Source organism: Podarcis muralis, chromosome Z, assembly GCF_964188315.1.
Source record: "Podarcis muralis chromosome Z, rPodMur119.hap1.1, whole genome shotgun sequence".
Taxonomy (NCBI): domain Eukaryota; kingdom Metazoa; phylum Chordata; class Lepidosauria; order Squamata; family Lacertidae; genus Podarcis; species Podarcis muralis.
The window spans coordinates 25,263,367-25,288,633 of record NC_135673.1 but is presented as its reverse complement, the minus strand read 5'-3'; the positions used below and the strand labels follow the sequence as shown (position 1 = coordinate 25,288,633).

Sequence of the window (25,267 nt, the reverse complement as noted above, 5' to 3'; positions counted from 1 at the left end):
GATTTTGACCTAATAACAAAATTAAATAGGAGTATGTTACTCATAAACCTAAGTCTCATTTCTGATCTCCTGATCCTTGATTTAATGTACCATGTGAAATCAGACAAGGGGAAGTATTCATATTTGCATAAATTTCGTATTTGCCTGAACACACTTCTTCTACATGTTCTAAGGGAAAAGAAATATAAAACACACCAAACATGTTGACATACTCTAGATACAAGGGGCAGCTGATTTTATTAGAGTCATGTTGGAAATTGGCTCCTAAAGAATACAATTCTCTGAGAACAAAGAAATCCAAATTGGCAAAGGAAGTTTGTCAACACAAGCTAAAGTTCCTAGGAACAATTTTGAGGCGCGAGTCGAGACAAAAAGCCAGACACAGGAAAAGGAACACCCGGTGAACAGGCAAGTAAAGGTGGTAGCATGATAAATGAGCCATATCTCTTTGTACTAGGAAATGAAGTCATAACCAGATATGTATTTTACAAATTTAAAATTATTCATTTATTATTATTAATTTAAAGTTATCTTACGGCAATATACTTAAGATTATGCTAAGAGTAATGTTGAAACACTTGTAAGAATACAGCCTAAATGTGCAAAAGATTGAGAAGCACTTACTATACGGGCTCACACTAGTAGAATGTCTATCCATTTGCTTAAACAGATGAAGATGACAAACAAAACCTAATGGAATGTACTGCAGGGTACAGGGAGAGAACCTAAAGCATTCAAACCACTCTTCAAGTTCAGTTTACACCCATGCCACATTCAATTTCTTATAACTGAGGCCTCCAACTCATAAATGTTTTGCTAAAGTTAGGCTATTCATGTCCCAACATCAAAAGCTGAAGTTACATTGAGCCACCTGGACAGGTTGTGGATGTTTTACACAGCTTGGTATTCCTTTTTTAATAATCAGCTTGCCATCTCTGCACCATGCCTTGATACATCTGAGCATTACATCTGAGCCAAATTACAGGGAACCAGGCAGAGGGACTTCTTGGTAGTGGCACCCGCCCTGTGGAACGCCCTCCCACCAGATGTCAAAGAGAAATACAACTACCAGACTTTTAGAAGACATCTGAAGGCAGCTCTGTTTAGGGAAGCTTTTAATGTTTGACGGACTATTGTATTTTAATATTCTGTTGGAAGCCACCCAGAGTGGCTGGGGAAACCCAGCCATGTGGGCGGGGTATAAATAATAAATTATTATTATTATTACCATTTAAATGCTAATCTGAAAAAGCTTTAAAACAATGTACTGGTCTGACCAGGTGTTGTTGTCTTTTAGTGATTTGTTTGTTTTCACTTTCAGTTGTACAGTAGTACCTCGGGTTACATACGCTTCAGGTTACAGACTCCGCTAACCCAGAAATAATATATTGGGTTAAGAACTTTGCTTCAGGATGAGAACAGAAATCGTGCTCCGGTGGCGCGGCAGCAGCAGGAGGCCCCATTAGCTAAAGTGGTACCTCAGGTTAAGAACAGTTTCAGGTTAAGAACGGACCTCCGGAACGAATTAAGTACATAACCAGAGGTACCACTGTATTTTATTGTAATAGAATTTAGATGCTGCTTTTCCAAAAGCCTTTGTCAAGATTGGTATACCAAAAAATAAATATAAAAAACCCTAATATTTCCTTATTGTCTGATGAATGCCTAAAAATACTCCAGCTTTTTCCACTGGCTTATAGAAGCTTAATATTACAAAAGTTGTGAAAAAGTGAACACACCTCCTACACACCCTCATGGATAATGCATCTCAACAGAAAGGGATCTGAAATAAGGCCTTGCCTTTAGACCCTAAATGGGAGAAGTATCTAACAAGAAGGCATTCTAGCAGATAGAGCAGCTCTCAGCTGTTAAATGCTTTAGACAGCTAATGACAAAGACTTTGAAGCAAACCTGTAAGCTAATAGAAAACCAATGAAACTACAACCAAACATTTGTAAAAGGCTGCTATATTTTACACCAGTTTGAAGCTGTTCAAATGTCTTAAGAAGGCAATGTTATGTAGACTGTTTTGCAGAAGTCATGTCACAAGGGTTTCATTGCATGATGAATGGCTGGTAATCTCCTATTATCTAGGTGTGTGTGGGGGGGTGCTGTTTACCTTTAAGATGGCAGTATAAAAAAAGGCACTGGGACTACAACTACCTCTTGATCATCCAAGAGCAAAGAAAAGCTAAGTTGAAAAACATCCTCCAGCTGAGAGCCTAGCTCTTTAAACAGAATATGTTCTTCAAAGATCCTACTGTATATCCTGCCATTTTCACTTTACAGTGGTACCTCGGGTTAATTCATTCCGGAGGTCTGTACTTAACCTGAAACTGTTCTTAACCTGAAGCACCACTTTAGCTAATGGGGCCTCCTGCTGCTGCCAAGCCGCCGGAGCATGATTTCTGTTCTCATCCTGAAGCAAAGTTCTTAACCTGAAGCACTATTTATGGGTTAGCGGAGTCTGTAACCTGAAGCGTATGTAACCCGAGGTACCACTGTATTTGTATTAAGCATCATGTACTGATGCACATTAGCACTCATCCAATCCAATGCAGCCTATAGACAAATTGATTCAAGGAAGAGACAATTGCTCCTGGATCCAAATTAAAATCTAATGATATTTTATAGGCACCTCTCTCAAAATTTCCAAACAAACCCAGTGTGATGGCCTGGGAATCTGATTCAGAGGCTGAACCTGAGGAATCCCAGCCTGCACAGGAGTCCCCGCCTCCAGGGCCGGCTGAACTGGGGCAGGGCCTTGAATCTGAAGCGCCTGCACCTGTGCCGGATCCTCAGGAGCAGACACCAGATGAATCCACTCTGGCTCCGGAGGTGATTGAGGGCCCATTGCCTACAGGTGCGCCTCTCCCAGGGAAGGTGAGTCTCCCCCTGGGTCCAGTAACCCTCCAGCCTCTCCTGAGCTGCAGAGGCTCAGGGCAGAGAGGCGGAGGGAACTGGGTTCTCTCAGGAGGAGTGCTCGCCTTAAGGCCAGGAGAGGCGGGTCACCTGTGGGCCGGGACCACCCCTAGCCTCAGAGAAGATAAAGGCCAGTCAGCCCGGTCCCGGGTTGCGGGAGCAACGTCGTTGGAAACCTGCTTCTGCCAACACCCAGACCTGTTCTTCCAGAGTTCCCGACCACGCCCGGCTTCTTGCTTCGGACCCCGCTTCGCCCTTTGTGGACTGTCTCCAGACCCTTGACCCAGGACCGGACTCTGACCACGCCTCACGGTAACCTCCCCCCCAGGACCAGCACACCCAGTCAAGGTAGATATTCAGCAAAGAATACAAGTTTATGGAATTTCACAAATTGCTTCCTATGAGGTAGAAAATAGGTTACAGAAAACACCTCCAAATTCTCCCCAAACCTACAGGTGAAATAGCTACATTTACTGTCTTTCAATACCACAAACACCAACAGGGTCTCAATTATTGGCCAATAATTTCCAAAATCTTGAAGATCAAATAATGGCTTTTCAGTGACATCTGTACCTCTGCCCATTTAAACGTGGCCAACATACTACATTTGGCTAGTGAAGAGTTAATAACACAGCCATTACTGAAAGTGCAAACTTTTCCACACCAGCCATGTCGCCAATATCCAACAAGCAAGTGGCTGTGTGGACAAAACTCTTGTTGACCAATCTTCGGGGAACAACAGCTAAAACCTACCTAACTTGTGAGTGAACAGGGCATTAAACACTGCAGGTCTAGACTCTCCATGTCAGCAGCAGCCAAGTCAGCCCTAACACAGGCAATTTCATCTTCAAAGTGCCTGGCAAAAATGTCACAGCAAGCTGATGAGGCTTCTGTAAATGAAGAAGCAAGAGATTGTAAAGGTTCTCTCATTGCCTTAAAGAGCCCCACTAGACGGCCCTGAGCTGACACTGATGAAGTAAGCCTTCATCACTGTTTCATAACCAGAGAATAGTCCTTTAAATAGACTCTATGATGCACGTTTAATCAGATTCAACATAAATTTGCCTGATTTAAAATATATTTGAGCTATTCTAAACTTTAAGGAGCATCAAATTGGTTCCCATGAAACCAAATTGAAGTTACTTGAGACCAAATATTCATGTGCAAGCAAAATTATTTATTTTTCATCCAAACATTAAGCACTGAAAACTCCTAACTGTTGCATTCCAGGGAGTGATCTCTAAATAGCTTAATGAAGGGAGTTCCATGGGTAATATATTCTTAGAGTAGTCACAAACTAACCTGTGGGTGGAATTAATTTCTGACACATTAATTAAATGCAAAGCTGAAACTCGATATTCTTCAGCTGATGCATCTGACAGTGGGCTTTGGCCCACAAAAGCTTATGCTACAATAAATCTGTTAGTTTTGAAAGTGCCACAAAACTCTTGTTTTCCCTGCAACAGAGAAATATAGCTAACCATGTGGAATTAAAACAAAAAAAATTCCTTCCAGTAGCACCTTAAAGACCAACTAAGTTAGTTCTTGGTATGAGCTATCTGAAGAAGTGTGCATGCACACGAAAGCTCATACCAAGAACTAACTTAGTTGGTCTTTAAGGTGCTACTGGAAGGAATTTTTTTTGTTTTGACTATGGCAGACCAACACGGCTACCTATCTGTAACTGGAACATGTGGAATTAAACACACATTTGAGGATTTTCATGGAGTCACAGATTTTCCTTAGGTATATGTGCACAGTTTATTTACTCCAGAAGAAAACCTAAGAAATTACACCCACACAAAAACTATTGGGAAGAAAACCCTTATTAAAATCGAATGACAACTCAGGGGAGAGGGAGAAAATGGCAAGATCAAGTATTATCACAAAAGTGGGCCTGTGCAAGAGTCTCTTTCTTCTATTTTCTTTGCAATCTTTAATTCACAAAAACAGGTGGATGATAGACCCTCTGCAATGAAACCATGTAATCAAAATTTTAAACACATATGCAGCCTTAGAGATAATTAGCTGGAGTTTGGGGGAAATTAAGAGGCTCTACAAACCCTGGCGCTTACAAAGGTTAAGAAGCACATAGGGGTCTATTTAAATTCAGTACTACGTGCACATTTGCACAGGCAAGGATGCTTGTTAAGGGACTGAAAGGCAGTAGGAGGCAGAATCTTAGCATTCCTCAATCCCCAGAGAAATCCACCCAGAGAGCAGGTATTTCCTATTGAAGATACCAGTCCAGATCCTGAGGAGCGGCACTTTCAGGGGATGCTGCTGGAAAGTGGGAGCTGAAAAGAGACCATTTGTTTGAGTAGTTAATGGTGTGCAGCACTTTGAATCTCAAACAGTACATGTTAAATTACAAGATTTGAGAGTTTTTTAATAGTCAAAGGGTATATACATTTTATGAAACAAAATACATACTAGACTGTACTTGAAAGCCAAATCCTTCCCCAAGTGTAGTAAGAGAGACATAGCTCCATAGCAGAGCACATGTTTGAATTCAGAAGGCCCCTTGTTCCATCCATCGAATCCGTTACAATGCTTCTCAAATTTGCGTCTCGAGCTGTTTTTTGGACTACAACTCCCATCCATCCCTGACCACTGGTCCTGTTATCTAGGGATGATAGGAGTTGTAATCCAACAACAGTTTAAGTCCCAAGTCTGGGAAACATAGTGCTATGATGTGAGATTGCAGGTCTGAGAGAGACCTTTGCCAAGCACCTTGTAAAACCACTGCTATTTTGACTAGACAATACTGAGTTAGATGGGCGAGTGGTCTAAGAAGGAGCCTCCTCAAGTATCCTGCACTCATCACGCTACTGATAATGGCTGAGTTTTCAGAGTTAACAGTGAACAGAGAAAACGCTCCTATTTGCTCCTCCCCTACAGCAAGAAAATCAAACCATGATCCCTGACTTAGCTTTACAGCTGAACAGAGGATTGTGGCTTGTTTTTATCAAAAATTTGCTTCAAATTATGTTGTGTTGGGAGTGAAACAAACCATGATCCTTGGGCTTGAAGGGCCAAACCAGGAAGAAGAGGAGTTTGGGTTTGATATCCTGCTTTATCACGGGTGGCGCTGTGGGTTAAAGCCTCAGCGCCTAGGACTTGCCGATCGAAAGGTCGGTGGTTCGAATCCCCGCGGCGGGGTGCGCTCCCGTCGTTCGGTCCCAGCGCCTGCCAACCTAGCAGTTCGAAAGCACCCCCGGGTGCAAGTAGATAAATAGGGACCGCTTACCAGCGGGAAGGTAAACGGCGTTCCGTGTGCTGCGCTGGCTCGCCAGATGCAGCTTCGTCACGCTGGCCACGTGACGCGGAAGTGTCTGCGGACAGCGCTGGTTCCCGGCCTATAGAGTGAGATGAGCGCACAACCCTAGAGTCTGGCAAGACTGGCCCGTACGGGCAGGGGTACCTTTACCTTTAGCTTTTTAAGGCGTCTCAAAGCGGCTAAGATTCTCCTTTCCCTTCCTCCCTCACTCACAACACACACTCTGTGAGGTGAGTGAGGCTGAGAGACTTCAAAGACTAGCCCAAGGTCACCCAGCAGCAGCATGTGGAGGAGGGGGGACGCGAACCCGGTTCACCAGATTATGAGTCCACCGCTCTTAACCACTACACCACACTGGCTTGTTGCTTCCACTAGCAAAGGAGCAAAGCAGAAGCTATTTGAATGTTCACAGTAAGGCATTAAAATATGGTCCACCATGACCCGACATGGCTGCCATGGAAAAAACAGTAAGAAGAAACAGCCATGAGTAAGAACACAAAGGCACCAAACTTAGAACGGGATAAGGTGTTCTTGCACTAGGAAAGGCTACTGTTTCTGGTCCCTACCAAGAGCTGTCTTCAGAATAAATCAAGGGGCCTCCAGGAAACACAGGAAGTCAGAGACGGGTGCTATGCAGCATTCAAGCTATTCACCATAGCTCTTAACCACAGGTACAAGAGCGGCACTAAAATTAAGTTAAGTGGCCAGTTTGGCATTCTGTCATTTCAAGCCTAAAAATCTATTGATCAAACAATCAAGACAATTTGTCTTGTCAGTATGGAAGCTGGCACAGAAAATCTACCTGGTGAGGGGTATAGACTGAACAAATTTTAGAACATCTGATAAAAAATGACTAAGTTCTTGCAGTTTAATAGCTTGCTTTGAACCAGTGTCTTTATTCTGTTTGTGTTTTCGTATCCCCTGAAAACACAGTTGAATCTTTTGGCAGTTCAGATTATTTTAACAATTCAAAATTTTTGTGAAGGCGTGCCTTCTGCTAGTCTGGTGAAAATCCATTCAGTGTTCCCAAAATTGTGTGGTTTCAAAGTGCCTGTTTTAATGAGCCATGTAAGCACATAACTAAGGCCAAGTATGACAACACAGCTCTGTTTGGCAGACTGAAGCTTCCCTGGTGGAGCTTTCTTCCCAGGGGTCAACAATTTCATTCAGCACTGCAAGGGCTCACACAACCTCTAGCAAGCATGAGAAGGTCTAGGCTTCTTCTCAGGGCAAGGCGGGGGGATTCCCACTCCCTCCCCAGCCACAAAGATCAGAGGAAGCCTGGGATTTACTTTGGCTCTATGCCCACTAGGAGTTCGGACTACCAAGTACAAAGCCTCTGCCTTCCCCTTTCAGCTCTAACTTGGAACTGGAAGGCAGATTTGGGTCAGTTTGTGCTGAAGTTCATTGGGTACTCCAAAAGATCAGCAAACGACAAAGCCCAAGTAAGCCTTGCCTCTACCCCACCAAGCTGGATGAAGGGTGGGGATAGAGACCAGAGTGGGAGGCTGATAATGGACTACACGGAATCCCCTACCAATCTCCAAAGTTATAATTGGAGAAGAGAGCAAAGACTTGTCGCCCAACTTTGCACTGTGCTTCAGATACACAGGGCAAGGTCAGCGACAAGCCTCCACCTAGCATTACTGGTTGCACAATGGATGTGTTGGTTAATATGGCATCACAGGTGAAGTCAAAATCATTAGCTGGCTTGGAGCAGAGAGAGCATTATATATACCGTATTTTTTGCTCCATAAGACTCACTTTTTCCCTCCTAAAAAGTAAGGGGAAATGTGTGCGCGTCTTATGGAGCGAATGCAGGCTGCGCAGCTATCCCAGAAGCCAGAACAGCAAGAGGGATTGCTGCTTTCTCTGCGCGGCGATCCCTCTTGCTGTTCTGGCTTCTGGGATTCTGAATATATTTTTTTCTTGTTTTCCTCCTCCAAAAACTAAGTGCGTCTTGCGGTCTTGTGCGTCTTATAGAGCGAAAAATGTGGTATATACTGATACAATGGGGAGCTACAACCATAGCAACTATGGACTGTAGAATGGTAGATGATTTCTTGGTGACACAAAGGGTTTTTTTTAAAAGCATAGTGGCAGAGAAGGATACACTGAGCAACTACGGAACAAGCTTATGGCGAGCAGGCATGGCATTTAGTGAACTTTGTTAATAAAACAGACTGAGCATGAGAAATACTAATACAGTGGTGCCTCGCAAGACGAAAAGAATCCGTTCCGCGATTCTCTTCGTCTAGCGGTTTTTTCGTCTTGCGAAGCAACCCCATTAGCGGCTTAGCGTATTAGCGCTATTAGCGGTTTAGCGGCTATTAAAGGCTTAGCGGCTTAGCTGCTAAAAGGCTATTAGCGGCTTAGCAAAAGGGGGGGAAAGCGGGGGGGAAATGGCGAGACTCGCAAGACATTTTCGTCTTGCGAAGCAAGCTCATAGGGAAATTCGTCTTGCGAAGCGCATCGCAAACGGAAAACCCTTTCGTCTAGCGGGTTTTCCGTCTTGCGAGGCACCACTGTATAGAGGGGAAAACCTTATCAGTAGAAATGGTGGATTTATTCAGAAAACTATACTGGCAGAATACAGACTGTAAAAGGAAAACTAACTCCTGTTTGTAACTCATTTTATTTTAGGCACTTTTGCCCCAGTTTTCAAACATGTTCACACGACAACTATAATTTTATTTCTTACATTTATCCCACTTTTCCAACAAGGAGCTTGAGGTGGCGTGCATGGATCTCTCCCCCCCCCCCACTACTCTGTGGTAGGTTAGGCACACGCATGCATGCACAGCAGGGTGGATTTGATTTAAATCAAAATGATTTAAATCGTGATTTAAATCACTGGTCAGTAAGACTTGATTTAAATCTCTCTTTTTTTACAAAAAGGCATTGCTGTTGGTATAATCTTAATATTTACAACCAGATGAAAGTTTTATTTTTGGAATAATACATTTTCAGAGGAGTTTTTACAGTTATATCAAAAATTACTGATTTGGTTATACTATTAGAAATATAGACAGATAATTATGAAATTATTGTGAGATTTAGTTAAGTTAACTGTTTATATTCGGACAACTTTTCTACTGTAATTTATTGGAAGGAGGGCGCCCCGTGCTCCGCGCTGCCGGCTACCGCCCGCAAGCCTTGCGCGCCCGGGGGGAGTTCCCCCAGGCGCGCAAGGCTTGCGGACAGCTGCGTGAAGCGCGGGGCGTCCTCCGAAGGGCGCCCCGTGCTCCGCGCTGCAGGCTGCCGCCCGCAAGCCTTGCGCGCCCGGGGGGGGGGGAAATCTCCCGGGTGCACAAGGCTTGCTGACACCTGCGCGAGTTCCCCCAGGCGCGCAAGGCTTGCGGACAGCTGCGTGAAGCGTGGGGGGTCCTCCGAAGGGCGCCCCGTGCTCCGCGCTGCAGGCTGCCGCCCGCAAGCCTTGCGCACCCGGGGGGAGTTCCCCCGGGCGTGCAAGGCTTGCGGATAGCTTCCTGGAGCCTGGAGAGCGAGAGGTGTCGGTGCGCACCGACACCTCTCGCTCTCCAGTCTTCAGCGAAAGCCTGCATTCGCCCCATAGGACGCACACACATTTCCCCTTCATTTTTGGAGGGGGAAAAGTGCGTCCTATAGGGCGAAAAATACGGTAAATAGAAAACTATCTTTACAAATATTTTTTCCTCCAAAAGCATTTTATTTTAAAAATCCAATTTAAATTAAAAAAAAATCAATTTAAATAAAAAAAATCCTATTTAAAAAATCATTGTTTTTTATCCACCCTGCACACACACACACGCACACACACGAGGGGAGAAGGCAGGGAGGGAGAACCAAAATCACCTAGTGAGTTTCATGGCTAAGTGAGGATTTGAATCTGGGCTTCCCCAGTCTAGTCTGAGACCAATGTTAGAAATTGAGATAAACCTAGGTTATGGAAGCAACAACGGAATGTCTAGGCGTGCTTTTTTATAGCAAGAATACAAAATGAATGAACTGCAGCAAAAATATCATTCATTTTTCACATGGTCTAGTCCTTCCCCTGACCTCCCCCCTAATATTCTTAAGAGGGTCTCTTCTCCAGTCTTCAGAGAGTAGCTGGAAGTGGGGAGGCAGAAAAAGGTCCTCCTTTCCTTCCACTCTGTAGTTTTAATCTGAAATCTTAGGAGCAGTACTGCGCCGAGCTCAGAAACTGCTTGCACTAATGAATTCCCTGTTGCAAAATGTGCCTAGAACAACAGAAGTTTTGAACACTGTCTGACACTAACCACTGCACAAGCCTGCCAATGCAACGGATCTAAGAAATAAAGTAATTCTTAGCAAGAGTGACATAATGGTGGGCTTTAATGATCCACAATCTATCACGAGTAGCTCAGATTACATTTGAAAGAGGAGCATATGTTTTGTTTAGGAATCACTGAAGAGTTAGGGATGCAGAAATCACTGGAGGAAGCTAGAAGGCTTAGATAAGAGACTTACTGGCCAGCCAACAAGTCAGCACATGGAATAAGGAGGCTGGGCATGTAACTCTCAAGATGCAGCACAGTAAGCTGCCTTATGCCAAGCCACAGCACTGATCCCTTTAGCTGCGTATTACCTACACCACTGCTATTCAGTGGTGGGTTGCAGCCTGATCCAAGATGGGTCACAACAGGAACACTACTACCATGCAAAAATATTCAGAAATGGGTCCCCCAATGCATGTGTGGATTAAAAGTGGGTCCTGCGCATGGTGGCTAAAAATCAATGATTTTTTTTAAAAAAACATCAGATTCTTTTTTGTATTTAAATCAGATTTTTTAAATATAAATTGGATTTTTAAAATAAAATGCTTTGGAGGAAAAATCTTTCTAAAGAGAGTTTTCTATTCAAGTTACATTATAGTCCAAAGGCTATTCATCAGGAAATAAGGATTTGTTTTAAGTTTTTCATGTGTGCTAAAACTCAGTCTAAGGTTTTTCTTTAAAAAAATCGTTTAACCACATCAGTTAACAAACATGGATACATATGCTATAATGTTATTGTTTTGGTTAAATAAATTGTTTAAATTGTTATTAAGGAAATGATTATTTTTCTCCTTCCAATAAAGTACAGTAGAAAAGTTGTCCAAATATAAACAGTTAACTTATTAAACCTCACAATAATTTCATAATTATCTGTCAATGTATTTCTAATAGTATATCAAATCAGTAATTTTTGATATAACTGTAAAAACTACTATGAAAATTTATTATTCCAAAAATGAAACTTTCATCTGGTATTAAGATTATACCAGCAAGAATGAGTCTTTCTGTAAAAATAATTATTTAAATCATGTCTTTCTGACTAGTGGTTTAAATCATGATTTAAATCAATTTGATTTAAATCAAATCCACCCTGGTCCTGGGTCTGAAAAGGCTGAGGATACTGTATTGGCCCTCCAAGGTTTCAGAACATAAGAGCTCTGCTAGATCAAACCAAAGAGCTATTTTGTCCATTCTCCTGTTTCCAGTAGTGACCAATAGTTGCCTCTGGAAAGCTCACAAGCAGGACATGAGTGCAACAGCAATCTTCCACTCCTGTTCTCAGAGACCGGCATTCAGAGGCAGCTTGCTCTGATCCTGGAGAAAATATATGCCCATCATCTGAGTCTCATGCCTTTCTAAAGCCATCTAAGATGGGGTCCTTCAACACACTTTATGGTAGAGAATTCTGTAGTTTAATTATGTGCTTTGCGAATAACTAGCTATTTATTTATTTATTTATTTATTTATTTATTTATTTATTTGATTGATTGATTGATTGATTGATTGATTGGTATACCACCCTTCATCCACAGATCTCAGGGAGGCTCACAATATAAAACACTTTTGTTTTCTTTATCTTGAATCTGTCACCCTTATAGCTTCATTAGATGACCCTGGGTTTTTGTAGTATGAGAGGGAGAGGAAAAGTTCTGCCAACCTTCTCAACACAATATTTTATAAACATGATCCCTATTGCCCTATTTCATTCTAAACAAAAAAAGTCACAACTCTTATAGGGAAGTTACTCCAGCTCACTTACCATTTTGGATGCCCCTTTCCTGCTTTACAGCAACGAAAGCTGTAGCAGCTGTGAGGTAACTGTGCTCTCACCATAGATTTGTAGACAGGAGTCTTTCCCAAACCTACCTAGAGATGCCTAGAATTGAACATCAAGCATTCACATGGCCAAGGACCTACAGGTCTTCTCCAATATGTATTTGCTGAATACAGTCTTACCTCGGGCTGAAGTAGCTTCGGGATAAGTATTTTTGGGTTGTGCGCTGTGGTGACCCGGAAGTAACGAAGCGCATTACTTCCGAGTTTTGCCGCTCGCGCATGCACAGACAGTCAAAATGACGTCACACGCATGCGCAGAAGTGGCAAATCGTGACCTGCGCACGCGCAGACACTGGTTGCGTTCGCTTCTGGGTGCGAATGGGGCTCCGGAACGGATCCCGTTCGCATCCAGACATACCACTGTAATAAGGTATTCACTGTTGCAGACAGTGGATGAGTATAAGAGTGCAGCAATACACATCAGCAGCAACCCTAGTAGGGTGCATGTCACTACTAAAACGCAGTGTGTGCATTTTAGTTTGTCATACAGCTTGCAGGGTATGGAATTTTTACCATTCCTGGTCCAGAAGAGGCTAAGGAGGAGGAAAGGAATGGGAGATTCAGGGAGCTGAAGAAGCATGGAGACCACCAAAAGGCATAAACTGTTTCTTGTTTTTATATGTTTTTGAAAGTGGAAGCATTTTTGGCAGGGATGCATATTCTCTCTCCCTCTCTTTGTTCCTCTCCCACAGCTTAAAATATTACTCATCAACTTCCTTGGCTTCTGACATTTTAGCAGGCATTGGTCACATATCTCAAAGCCTATCTTTGCAGACAAAAGGGAGTAGAAACTCTCATGAAAATTCAGAATTCCAGGAAGCTGAATTCTATGTTCAGCACATCACGCTCAACTCTCATGGAATAGCAGCATAGGTACTGCCCTGGTAACTGTGGAGGCTCAATGCACAGGAAGAATTTTGGTGAAACTGAAGCCAAGACAGCTTGAGAAAGACAGCAGTCATGTGGTAAGCCAACAACTACAGTTGTTCGGATGTCCAGAGAAATGGAGGGCACAGTTACACTTGGCTTTCCATCTGGCCAGAGTCTAAACCAGCTGTCTCTCATGTTACAGCTGCTATGGGGAATACTATACATTGGAAACCACATGGAAACTGGCCATCTGTTTCAACCCACAGTTGCAGGAGGGATAACCAGAGATTACAACTTCACCAGTGACCACTAGTGTAGTGATGCATCTATAGGACCTAGAAACTGTACAGCAACTGAATGATGACAAGAGGGGAAAGGAATTTTCAGTTCACTGAACACATGAATACAATACAGCGGTATTTCTGCATAGCATAATGGGAGGCTCAACCTGAAGTGAAGGCTGAAAGCAAGATAAGACAGCATTCTGTAAGTGGGACAAGTGGGAGCTGCAACAAAATGTGGCTGTGTATCTTCATCTCCTGGAAGAAGTTCAGATTTCCTGTCAATCAGGCAACCATGCCCTCCTCCAGGATACTTGCTCCGCCGCCACCCTTCATTTTTCTATTCCAAGCAACATTCAACATTCCATAGCTACTAAGTATGCTCAGTCTAAACTGATCTGTTGGGGTGTGGCATTGCTTTTTAATCTAGTTAGGTTTTCAGTTTGTTTTTTAATTGTACTTCTTTAAATCTCAACATTCCTCCGTTTTGGCTGCATTGTTATCGCACTCACCACCTGAGTTTGGTGTTGGACAGAGTATTCTAACGCAGGTGGCTTGGAAGTACTTTGAAACATATGGATAAGGTAAACTAGCTACGATGAGGCAAGCAATTCATAGAAAAGAAAATAAGGTTCCTGATTGAACAGAAAATGTTGTGTGAGGGGTGTTGTGTTATATAGGGGCAATGTGTATGACAGCTGTACAGCATTTTTCTATGCCACACAAAGGCCACAATCCTGTGTGCTATGTTAATCAATCAATCAAGAACAATTGCTACCTCCCAAGCTTCCTTATTTTTGTTCAGTAACCTGGATTAGAATCCCCACTTCACCCATAAAAGCACATTGAAAAACTAAGTAAAATATACTTTCTTATCCTTTTACGTTCCTATTTGTAGGACGGTCATACAAAGGATAACGAATGTGGTTATGTCATGGCAAATGTGCATCTTTAAGTTAAGCGGTTATGAGAACTCATAACTTACCTCTGATACAGCAAAGAGAAAATTAATTGGTCTAATGCCACACTGAACAGAATACAGAGACAGATATGAGATAGGTTTAGCTTTGTGTTTAGCTATGCAGATTTCTGGCTTCAGAGGCAAAAAGATCAATCTCCAAGACAAACATATCAAAAAATATTCTGATAAATATACAAAGTTCACAATATATGTATTGAAGAGTTTGGTGAAGCACACAGTAGATTCTATGCAAAGCAGCAAACAGTGCTTATTATTATTGCAATGGTTTCCTATATAGCAAATTTCTTTGAATAAATTATCAATATACTGTACATGGTTATGGATATACACTGCATTCAACTCCTTACTTAGCCATCAAGCTCTCCCTGAAGTGGTCTGGGTCACTCCTGGTCTAACCATTTTCAGGCGCTTCTCACAATCCCCTTTACACAAATGCAAAACCACACACACACAAAAACTGCTTCAGGCTCAGCCCTTTACAATCACTTCACACAAATAAATCCAAACATACACATAATGCAAAGCACTACAACCAACCACTACATACAGGTTGTTGTTCCCTCTTGCCCCAACACCCCCATTTCCCAGAACTACTGGCTTTTGCAAGCTTCCTGAGGCTTAAATCCTACACCTGAGAGTAAGTCCCATTGAACTCGATGAGCCTTAATTCTGAGCAGGCTAGTACTGTATAAGATTGTGCTGTCAGTCTGGCAGCAGATGATCATTCAACTGAGAAGCTTCACCCGGCACAACCTAGCCCTGAATGTGTGTTGAAATATGACTTGCCCTTACTTAAATGATGGGTTGAAATTGAAATTTTAAAACCTCACATTTTTATGGATACACAACAGATTTTCACCAAACCAGGGAAGAGAAGACCTCTGCAATTTCCTTGAATTTTTGAGTGTATCTAAACCAGCAAAAGGGAAAAACAGAAGGTATATTTTAGATGTGCAAATAATTGTCACAAAGTGGATAAATTTGCACTTATTAGGGGAATCTTTAAACAACTGCTGTATCTCAGTAATTTCTTATCAGGTTTTATTTTTAATGTGGTCAATTTATAGTGTGCTTAGCATGAAGATTTTCTGTGTTAACCTTTAGATAATTTGGACAAATAGTCTTGATTTTATTAGGATTACAGTGGCAAGACTTTACAATAGCAGAATGTCATTTGATCTTTCCACCTTAACTATACGGCAACAATGTTTCTGCAATATAGAGTGGTGAAGATCCTTACTAGCAAAACCTGCAATACAGGTTCAAACATGTAAGGATGCTAGTTGCTATGTGGAGATGCATGGCTTGGGTAGTTGGGCTCCTCCACTCAGGAAGATGGTGTTCTACCTTTCTTGGACAGGGCTGTACTCCTCATAAGAAAGAAGTCTGCAGTCTAAGAATGTTCCTGGATCCAGCTGCCACTGGGGGTCCAAGTGGCCCCTGTGGCATAAAATATATTCCATCAGCTGCAACATCTCTTGGACATATTTAGCCTCAGTATATTGGCTTCCTGGGACACAGGTGGTGCTGTGGGTTAAACCACAGAGCCTAGGACTTGCCGATCAGAAGGTCGGCAGTTTGAATCCCCACGACGGGGTGAGCTCCCGTTGCTCGGTCCCTGCTCCTGCCCACCTAGCAGTTTGAAAGCACGTCAAAGTGCAAGTAGATAAATAGGTACCGCTCCAGCGGGAAGGTAAACGCCGTTTCCGTGCGCTGCTCTGGTTTGCCAGAAGCGGCTTAGTCATCCTGGCCACAACCTGGAAGCTGTATGCTGGCTCCCTCGGCCAATAAAGTGAGATGAGCGCCGCAACCCCAGAGTCATCCGTGACTGGACCTAATGGTCAGGGGTCCCTTTACCTTTACCTTATATTGGCTTCCTAGAGCATGACTATCTACAATGAGTTCTCTTCTGGGTTCCCTCCCAGTCTGGGCAGTAGCCTGAGCCTTCTCAGTGCTGGTACCCTGTCAGTAGAATTCCCTTCCCTGGAGCCTACACTGCCAAACTATTTTTTACCTACTATCTTTGATTTAGGCACTATCTCTTGGAGTAACTCAGCGGTAGCCAACACAGTGTCTACTAGATATTTTGGACTACAACTCCCATCAGCCCCAGCCAGAATTGCCAGAGGTCAAAAACACCTGGAAGGCACCGCATTGGCTCTCCCTGACCTATCTCAAACGGCTGCTGTGAGAGTAAAAGAGACAGGGAACAACTTGTATGCCACCTTGAGCATATTATATAAATATAATAAATGTTATTGAGTTGTTGCTTGTGAAAAACAACCTGAAAACATGGTGGTATATGATTTTGTTTTAAAACTAATAAATGAGGGGCTGTACTTTGAAAGAGGACATCCACTGTGAATTTTATGCTTGCTGTGGGGTGGTGGGGGGTGGAAGTATTATGGGGTGAATGGTCCTAAAGGGACATTAGTGAAGTTGGAACTGAGGACCTTCTTTCCCCCCTCCTGCCGGTGTAAGAAGCCAAGAAACACAACTGAGGTAGCTACAGAACTGCTCACTGGAGAAAGAAGGAGTTATATTTCAGCTAAGAGAAAGCTATATGGGAAGGAAGTAAGGGATTATTCACTAAAGGTTGCTGCTGATGAAGCAGTTGCTCTGAAGGCAAAACTATTGAATTACCTTAGCAAACTCTACTACTAAACCCCCTTTAGCTACGGTAACAGAATGAAGGGGAGAACTGGCAGGTGAGAGGAAGGATACATAACTTTTCTCATGCCAATGAAACTCTCCATTGCAGCCACCTCGGTCCATTCCCCCCTCCTTAGCTGTGTTTACTTCTGTTCTCAAATGGGGAGGGGGGTGTATTCTCAGATGAAAAACTTGCAGGTGGATGGAAGTGTCAAGGATTCTCTTTCTGCCTGCTAGTTCTTCCCTGCATATGCCACCCTCCCAAGCTCCCGTACAAGCACTCCACCCAGGCTCCCGTACAAGTACAGTATGAGTGTTAGGAGACAAACAGGGTGAGGAAGCAGCATCCTGGGAGATCTGTTAAGTCTTTACAGGGAAAGCAGAAAAATCTGAAGGGTGCTCACAAGATGTGTTTGTTGGGGTACACAAAGGGGTTGGGTTGAGCCATGTAGAGGTGTAGGAGAGTGTAGCTAGAGGGAGAAGGATGCTGTCCACTAGACGAAAGCAATTTCATTCAGATGCACTGAAATATTCACTATTGCTTACAATAGAAGAGTAATTAGGGATAATGGGTGGGGGATCCCTGGTACATATGAGATGGGAGCGCTGTTGGGATCTAGGTCAGACGTTTTAGGCAGGGTGAAAAATACATGGGCGGGGGGGAACACACAAGGACAGTAACAGTGGAAAGGAGTGCTATGGGGATAAAAGGTTGCGTGTTTCTATAAAGTAAGAAGGCTTTTAGGGATTGTGAGAATGGCTGTGAGGGAGAGAGAGAGAGAGAGAGAGAGAGAGAGAGAGAGAGAGAGAGAGAGAAAGAGAGAGAAGTTGTTCTTAGAGCAGGAAAAATATGGGGGATTCTAACAAAAGTAGTTGGAGCAGCACACTGGAGCAACAAGACAAACTGGAGAGCTACCTGCTAGTCTGGAGGGGGGGGGGGCTCTTACACAGAAAGCAATCGGTTTGGGGTTACATTGTGCTAGAACAAGAGGAGCATTATGTATTGGAGGGTCATTGGGGAGGGTTGCCGGATACTTCTTGGTACACTTTTTAAATATATACGGAGAGAGGGAAAGCTTGCTTCCAGCATTGTTTGCATTAACATACGTGCAATCACATATCCATACTAACTGCTACCACTTTGCATCGCTGTAAGCATACTTACAATAGTACACTTTTCAGGCACCCACCTTACAGCCCAAACCTGCACTACGTGGAACGGAGCTTACTGAAAGGTTCAATGAATGCACAGAGGGATCGCAGCCATTATAAATATTATGAATTAGAACTAGATGGGAAAGCGGGTGGGGGAAGAGTACACGACAGGCAAATGACATGGGGGGGGGTGTCCTGCAGACTTCTGGCTTTTCAAAGAGGGGGGAATAAATAAAACTATGAGCTAAAGGTCATTAAAGAAGTAACCCCCCCCACCGCCTTCCCCACCCCATGCACACATACACACACATACTGAACTTAGGGAGGGGTCTTTCCAAGGGGAGGCTTCCTACCCACAAATGCAAGCACCCTTTTCTTTCCACGGACAGGAGAGGGGGGGCACCTTCTTCACTTACTAAGGGTCGTTGGTGAAGCGGGGGCTCCGCGGGGGCTGGTAGCCGTACAGGTGACAGTAGAGCACGTCGAAGCAGAAGCAGCACATCTCGGCCGACACCACCATCTTCCTGCAGCCGCCGGGCCCGACCCCGGGCGAGGAGAGGAGCGAGGCGGCGGCCGGCGCGGAGAGGCCTCCTGGTCCCGCGCCGCAGCTGGACGGCAGCGGCGGGGAGAGGGCGCAGCCGGGGGAGCCCCCCGCCAGCCCCCCGAGGCCGTTGAGGCGGGGGGCGCCCCCCGGCAGCGCAGGAAGGGACCCCGGCTCGCCGCAGCCTCCCCCGGACCCCGCCGCCGCCGCCGCCCCGCCGCAGTGCGAGCTGCCGCCGCCGCCGCCGCCGCTGCCCGGGCCGGCCGAGCCCGACGGAGGGGAGCTGGAGAGCTTCTGCTTCTTCACCCCGCAGCAACCCGCCGCCATCTTGGAGCCGTCTCCCCCCACGCAGCGCTTCCGACCCATGGCGGGGGGGCCGCTCCGCCGGCCGGGGGACGTGCGCCCGCCCGCCCCGCCTCCGCCTCCGCCTCCTGCCGGGCCCGCTCCGCCTGCAGCCGGGGAGGAGGGGAGGCGGGCAGGAGGGAGAGGAAGGGGCGAGCGGAGGGGGAGAGAAAAGAAGGGAATGCGAGGAGGCAGGAGAGGGATGGGGGGAAGAGATGGGGGGGATGAGGAGAAGAAAGAGAAGAGGGGGAGATGCGGGGAAGTGAGGATGTGAGAAGGGAAGGAAGAAAGCGGGGAGGGAGAATGTGAGAAGGCAGGAAAGGGAGAGAGAGAAAGAGAGGGATGTGCGGGAAAGAGTAGAGGGGACGCGGGAAAGGAAGGGCGAAGGACGTGAGCGAGAAAGGGATGTGGGAAAGGAGGGGATCGAAGGGAGGAGGAAGGGGGATATGGGGGCAGCAGATGAAGAAAGAAATGTGGGGAAGGAGGAATGAAAGAGATGGATGGGGGGAATGTGAGGAGAAGCGGAAGATGGGAAATGGAAAGGTAATGATGAAGGAGCGGTGTGCGGGGAAGACGCGGCAGAAGAAGGAGCGAGGGACGATTGAATGGAAGGAGGGAGGGAGAGAAGAAGGACCCAGGGAATAATGGCCGAACAACAAGGATGAAGGGAAAGGGATGTGGAGGAGAACGGAGGGAGGAGATGTGTTAGGAAATTTAAAACAACGACAACGTGGGAAGGGGGGGGGGCGTTGATGTACACAGTGGGGAAAAGAAGGGGTATAACGAGAGAAAAAAGAAAGAGCAACATTAGTAGCCTCCCCCTTGTCCCATTTTGACAATCCCCTCCATATACCGTATTTCCCCCTCCCGCACTCCACGTTCGTTTCCCAGTGTCAGCAAAGTCTTTATAGCCTCAGCTTACGACGGTGTTTGGTTTGGGCTTTTTTTTTCTTTTCGTTTTAATTGCACTATTAAAAACACACAAAAACCAGGTATACTGTCTGTAAGGTTGAAGTTCAGCCTGCCTCCCAACCACCCCTCCCTTCGGAGAGAACTGAAAAATGCCCTACTAAATAATTCACATGACCTGAGTTGGCTTAGAGAAGGAAGGCGAAATATATAAGTCTGAGTCAGCAAGCCAGAGCCTGGGAGGATCCTGTTTTTTTTAAACACCATCAACCCCCCAAAAAACAGCAACGTGCAAGCTGCTACCTGCCGTTGGCTACCTTATGACTGTGATCTATTTGGTGGGAAGGGTTCGCCCATGGCTCCCAAAAACACCACCAGAGAGAAGGACATCCTTTATAAGCAAGGTGAATGAGGCAGCCCAAGAAGTGCATACATTTTTTTCATTGGTTTTAGAATGATACATATAGACAAGCAAAATAAAATAATTATTTGGAACTGTTCTTCCTTCCTCTCTCCCCACCCACCCCACCCCAGCTTTTAATATCGCCCATTGACACTTAACAGTTAAGTAAATAAGACAATCCTATGTATACTTAGTGGGGGAAAGTAATAGCTGCCTTTGAGGCTTCTTCCTAAGGGCAAATGGACAGTGAACAACATCCTCCATGTTCAAATCCTGTAGTTTCACACAAGAGCCATAGGAAGCTTGACTATTTTAAAACCAGGCCAGTGACATGAGTGTGAGATATAGGGTGTATTTTTATATATCTGAGCCTTGAAGCAGGGGGGTTAATCTAGTGTGGCAAGATGTCATTATGTTCAGGGAATGGCCTTTAAGGCAGATCATACCACCTCTGCAGCTTCATCATGCATTGCTAGAGCAACTTATTTTAAAGCCACTCACAACCCCTTTTGATTAATTGATATATTACAATACTTCAGCACACAGTGATCAGGTTCAGTTCAAATCCAGAATGCTGTTTTCGTTATGGCAGGCTGATCTACATCCACACTATACACTTAAAGCTATACACTATACACTTATATATTGCTTTACCAGTCATGGAGAATCCTGGGGGTTGCAGTTTGTTAAGGGTGCTGGGAACTGTAGGTCTGTGATGTCAGCATGCTGAACATACTACAGTTCCCAGGATTCTTTGTGCAAAGACTTGATGGTTAAAGTTGTTTAACAGTGCTTTAAATGTATGGTGATGCAAGGCTAGCCCTCCAGGAAGCTCTCGAGCAGAGTATTTAAGGCAGCAGCTCTCTTTGCTTTTTTGTCCACCTGCCGTTCTGGTCCTCTACCTGCCTGGGGTGGGGCAGCACTAGCTTCACATCAGTATGCCTCTGAAGCACTGCCACTGAGAATGCAAGTGGGGAAAGTACTCTTGTGCTCAAGATTCTGCTTGTGGGCTTCCCATAAGCATCTGATTGGCCACTGTGAGAACCAAATTCAAGATTAGAGTTATTGGCCTCATCCACTTGGGCTCTTGTGATGTGAACCTTGGAGGTTCTCTCCTTGTCCTGTGCTTGGTGATGTCAGTCTCTTTTTTGTCTCCATTCACCTGTGTCCCAGTTTGCAGCTTGCTTTTACTATCCCACAGAATTCAGGGGGGTTAAATGATAACTCCCCACTGCTCTACATAGCATTCAACATTCTGGCCACACTAAATTGGGTGGACTGCTTCCTGAGATCAACATTGTTAGGGCACTAGCTGTAAAAGGGAGCAGAGGCGTAGAACTCATTAAGCGTCAAGATAGATATGTGGTGACCTTACAGAAACAGTGACTGTGATCTTAGAATACTTTAAACAATTATGAATGATATACTCTGAACTGAACATGATTAATCATTTTAGGGTCCTTAACTCTTCTGTATATAGAAGGCATTTTTTATTTTCATTTTTAGGATGCATAATGACAAAAATAGAATAGCGATTCGTGCAGTAAGAAAATAGTACATCTCTTGTTTGTTGATGGATTCTCACCTTGGTATTTTTAAAAAAACACGTTTTCTTGAGGTTCTTTTCTCTCAGAGGAGGATAAAAGCACCAAGAGGAACAAACAACAGATAAGGAAAGGTTCTGTAGTCCTTGCCCACAAGCTTATGATTATGCTTTTTTAAAAAAAAAACACCACCCACTCACTCCTCTTGTTATATGATTGAGGAAGGTCAATGTGTAAACATCCAGATCTGCTACCGTAAAATCTAGTTTGTTCCTAAGAGACCTCTCAGAATTTGAAAAACTAAGGCTTTGATGATATAACCAGTGTGCCTGGAAGTCAGCCACACTGAACTCAGTAGGACTTATTTCTGTGTAGGGATGCCTAGGATTGTGTAGTAGTAGTTGTAGTAGTAGTAGTAGTAGTAGTAGTAGTAGTAGTAGTAGTAGTAGTAGTTTTATTATTATTTGTACCCCACCCATCTGACTGGGTTGCCCCAGCCACTCTAGGCAGCTTCCAACAAATATAAAGCATAATAAAGCATCAAACATTAAAACCTTCCCTATATAGGGCTGCCTTCAGATGTCTTCTAAAAGCTGTATAGTAATTTATCTCATTGACAATTGGTGGGAAGGCATTCCACAGGGTAGGTGCCACTCCCGAGAAGGCCCTCTACCTGGTTCCCTGTAACTTTTCACCAGAACTGCCAGAAGGCCCTCAAAGCTGGACCTCAGTGTCCAGGCTGAATGATGGGGGTGGAGATGCTCCTTCAGGTATACTGGGCCAAGGCCATCTAGGGCTTTAAAGGTCAACACCAACACTTTGAATTGTGCTCAGAAACATACTGGAAGCTGGTGTAGCTCCTTTAGGACTGGTGTTATATGGTCCCCACATCCACTCCCAGTCACTAGTCTAGCTGCTGCATAATGGATTATTTGTAGTTTCCGAGTCACCTTCAAAGGTTGCCCCCCATAAAGCGTAGCGCAGTACTCCAAGCAAGAGTTAACCAGTGCATGTACCACTCTGGCGAGACAGTGTGCAGGCAGGTAGGACCTCAGCCGCTGTAATAATGCAGTGGAGTTGGAAAAATTGTTTTTCTTTTTTTGCAATAACAACTTTTATTTTTCTTTCTTTTTAATTTACCCGGAGACCCTCCAAAATACATTATGAAAGCCTGTATTCGTGTACATACACCACAACTTATAACAGTGTATGTCTATAATACATGTACTTATTAAGTGATCCAGAAGATAGTACTGTATAAAGTATTTGAAACTGGTCTTTGGTTTGCTGGATAATTTGTAAATGAAATGAACCTCTACCATTCTCCTGCGAAGGTAGCAAACAGCAAAGTAGTAAAACCAGTGCTTTTTTTCTGGTGGTACTCAACGAAATGCAGTACCGGCACCTTCCCCCCATCCAAGGTGAATTGTACCCCATTTTCTTTGACTGGCTCACTTCCATCCTAAGGAAGTGTTAATATCTATCAGTTTAACAAATTGTGAATCATTCCTAGCTGAAACTGCCTTGGGGGAGCAAATCAGGGCAGCTGTTTCAACAGAGCACACAAATGCTACATAATGATGGAAGAGAACAAGAAGATGCATCATGTAAGAGCAACAGGGGGTGGGGAGACAAAATGTAATTATCCAAACTGTAATATTGCCCCAAAAGTATCTCAAAGGAACTGTGACAGTCACAGTGAGCCTAAACTGCAGAGTGTTTCTCAAGATACACCTTTGGCATGACAGCGCTCTAATAGGAGCCTGAGCAGCTATGTCATCAGAGGAGGAGGATGGGGCAGAAATCCAAGGGTTCTCTCTGCATAGCTGTCTGTGCCCTTGGCAAGGGTAACTACTTGCACCCCCCCCCCCCCAGAAACAGATTGCTAACTTCAGTTTTCAAAAAACCAATGTCTTGTAGAAAAAAATAAAAAGCAATTCTAATGAATGAGTGACTTCAAAAATGATAAAATCCTTCAAAAATATAAGTAAAATGTTATCAGAAATTTATAAAACAAAAACTAATCTATCCAAAACTATGCCCCTCAAAGGTCAGTACTGTGCCCCTCTGAGGTCTGTGCCCTGGGCGGCTGCCAAGTTGGCCTAATGAAAGCACTGGCCCTCTGTAAAGCAACCCCTGCAGTAGGACCATTAAATCCAGAGATAAAAATTGCCTAAGTGTACCCCACCACTACCATGAGACTGAGCACAGAAGGAACATTCCACCCACTAAATTTGAACCTTACTTCTGGATGGGATTTCCTCCCACTCATGTGCTGAGCTAACATAGCTCAGTTACAGGCACACCAACTCCTAGGGCCAGAGGTGTCTTCACCCCCCTCAAAATCTGCTGGCAGGGGGCTAGGCCCCCTCAATTTTGAGGGGGCGGAGGAACCCAAGCACGGAGTCAAACACGGCATGTTTCAGTGGCTAGCTCCTGAGCATGAGAGAGGAAGCCACACTGCGCTGGGCTCTGCACTTGACCTCCCCCCAATGATGCAACGTTGAGCACCGCACCTCCCCCCAGTCTTGGGTGCAAGACAGCGCCTCTGTTCAGGAATTCTTAGAGACCAAATATGGCCTCCTTTTTCTTTGAAATTATGAAATTGAGGTCGTGAGTGTAAGAACAGTAGCAAACAACCCTATATATTGATCACATTAAATGTAAAGAACATGGTCTACAACAGGGGTAGTCAACCTTTTTATACCTACTGCCCACTAATGCGTCTTTCTTGATGGTAACATTTCCTTACTGCCCACCAGTGCTTGATGGAAGGAGGATTCAGCTTGTGCCGTAGAACCACCTACCTCCCACCTAGAATCCTGAAACGCCCACTAGTGTGCAGTAGGGACCAGGGTGACAACCCCTGGTCTACACAATGCTCAGCACTTTAAAATCCTATTGATTTCAGTGGGCCATGGGTAACTTTCCCATTGATATCATTGGCAACCTCAAAGAGCTTAAGGTTGTCTAGATCGTTTCTGTTAACTGTTAAATCAGAGGTAGGGACCATCAGGCCAGATCTTCGTCTCCCCTTGCTCTTCATGCCAACTTTGGCAGGTGGTTGGGAGGCATGTTCCTCAAAGGAAACATGCTGGTGAATCAGCACCTAGCAGGATAGAATTCTCTGCTCATCAGCTGATGGGTAGAGGGTTCAGCCCTGCTCTGTGCAGGAGTCTGCTTCACCAATATTATCCCTCAAGATGTACCCTGACCCATCATGTCACCCAGTGGCATCAACTGATGGACAGGTGGGTGTCATTTGGGGGAAAT

General features: G+C 44.5%; 1 protein-coding gene across 3 annotated transcripts in view; it reads right to left on the bottom strand.

The window, feature by feature from the left end:
* AMMECR1 (AMMECR nuclear protein 1) overlaps window positions 1–25,267 on the bottom strand; it is a 127,967-nt gene that overhangs the window by 78,967 nt on the left and 23,733 nt on the right. The window contains exons 1-2 of one of the 3 annotated variants that reach the window (XM_077922737.1): window positions 18,672–19,964; window positions 15,279–15,358 (exon numbers count right to left, since the gene is read on the bottom strand). In XM_077922737.1, coding sequence (XP_077778863.1) covers window positions 15,279–15,358; window positions 18,672–19,946 — 1,355 coding nt within the window. In that variant the 5' untranslated portion in view covers window positions 19,947–19,964. Of the gene's footprint in view, window positions 1–15,278; window positions 15,359–18,671; window positions 19,965–25,267 lie in introns of those variants that run through there. The other 2 variants (XM_077922738.1, XM_028714858.2) reach the window with 2 other exon arrangements.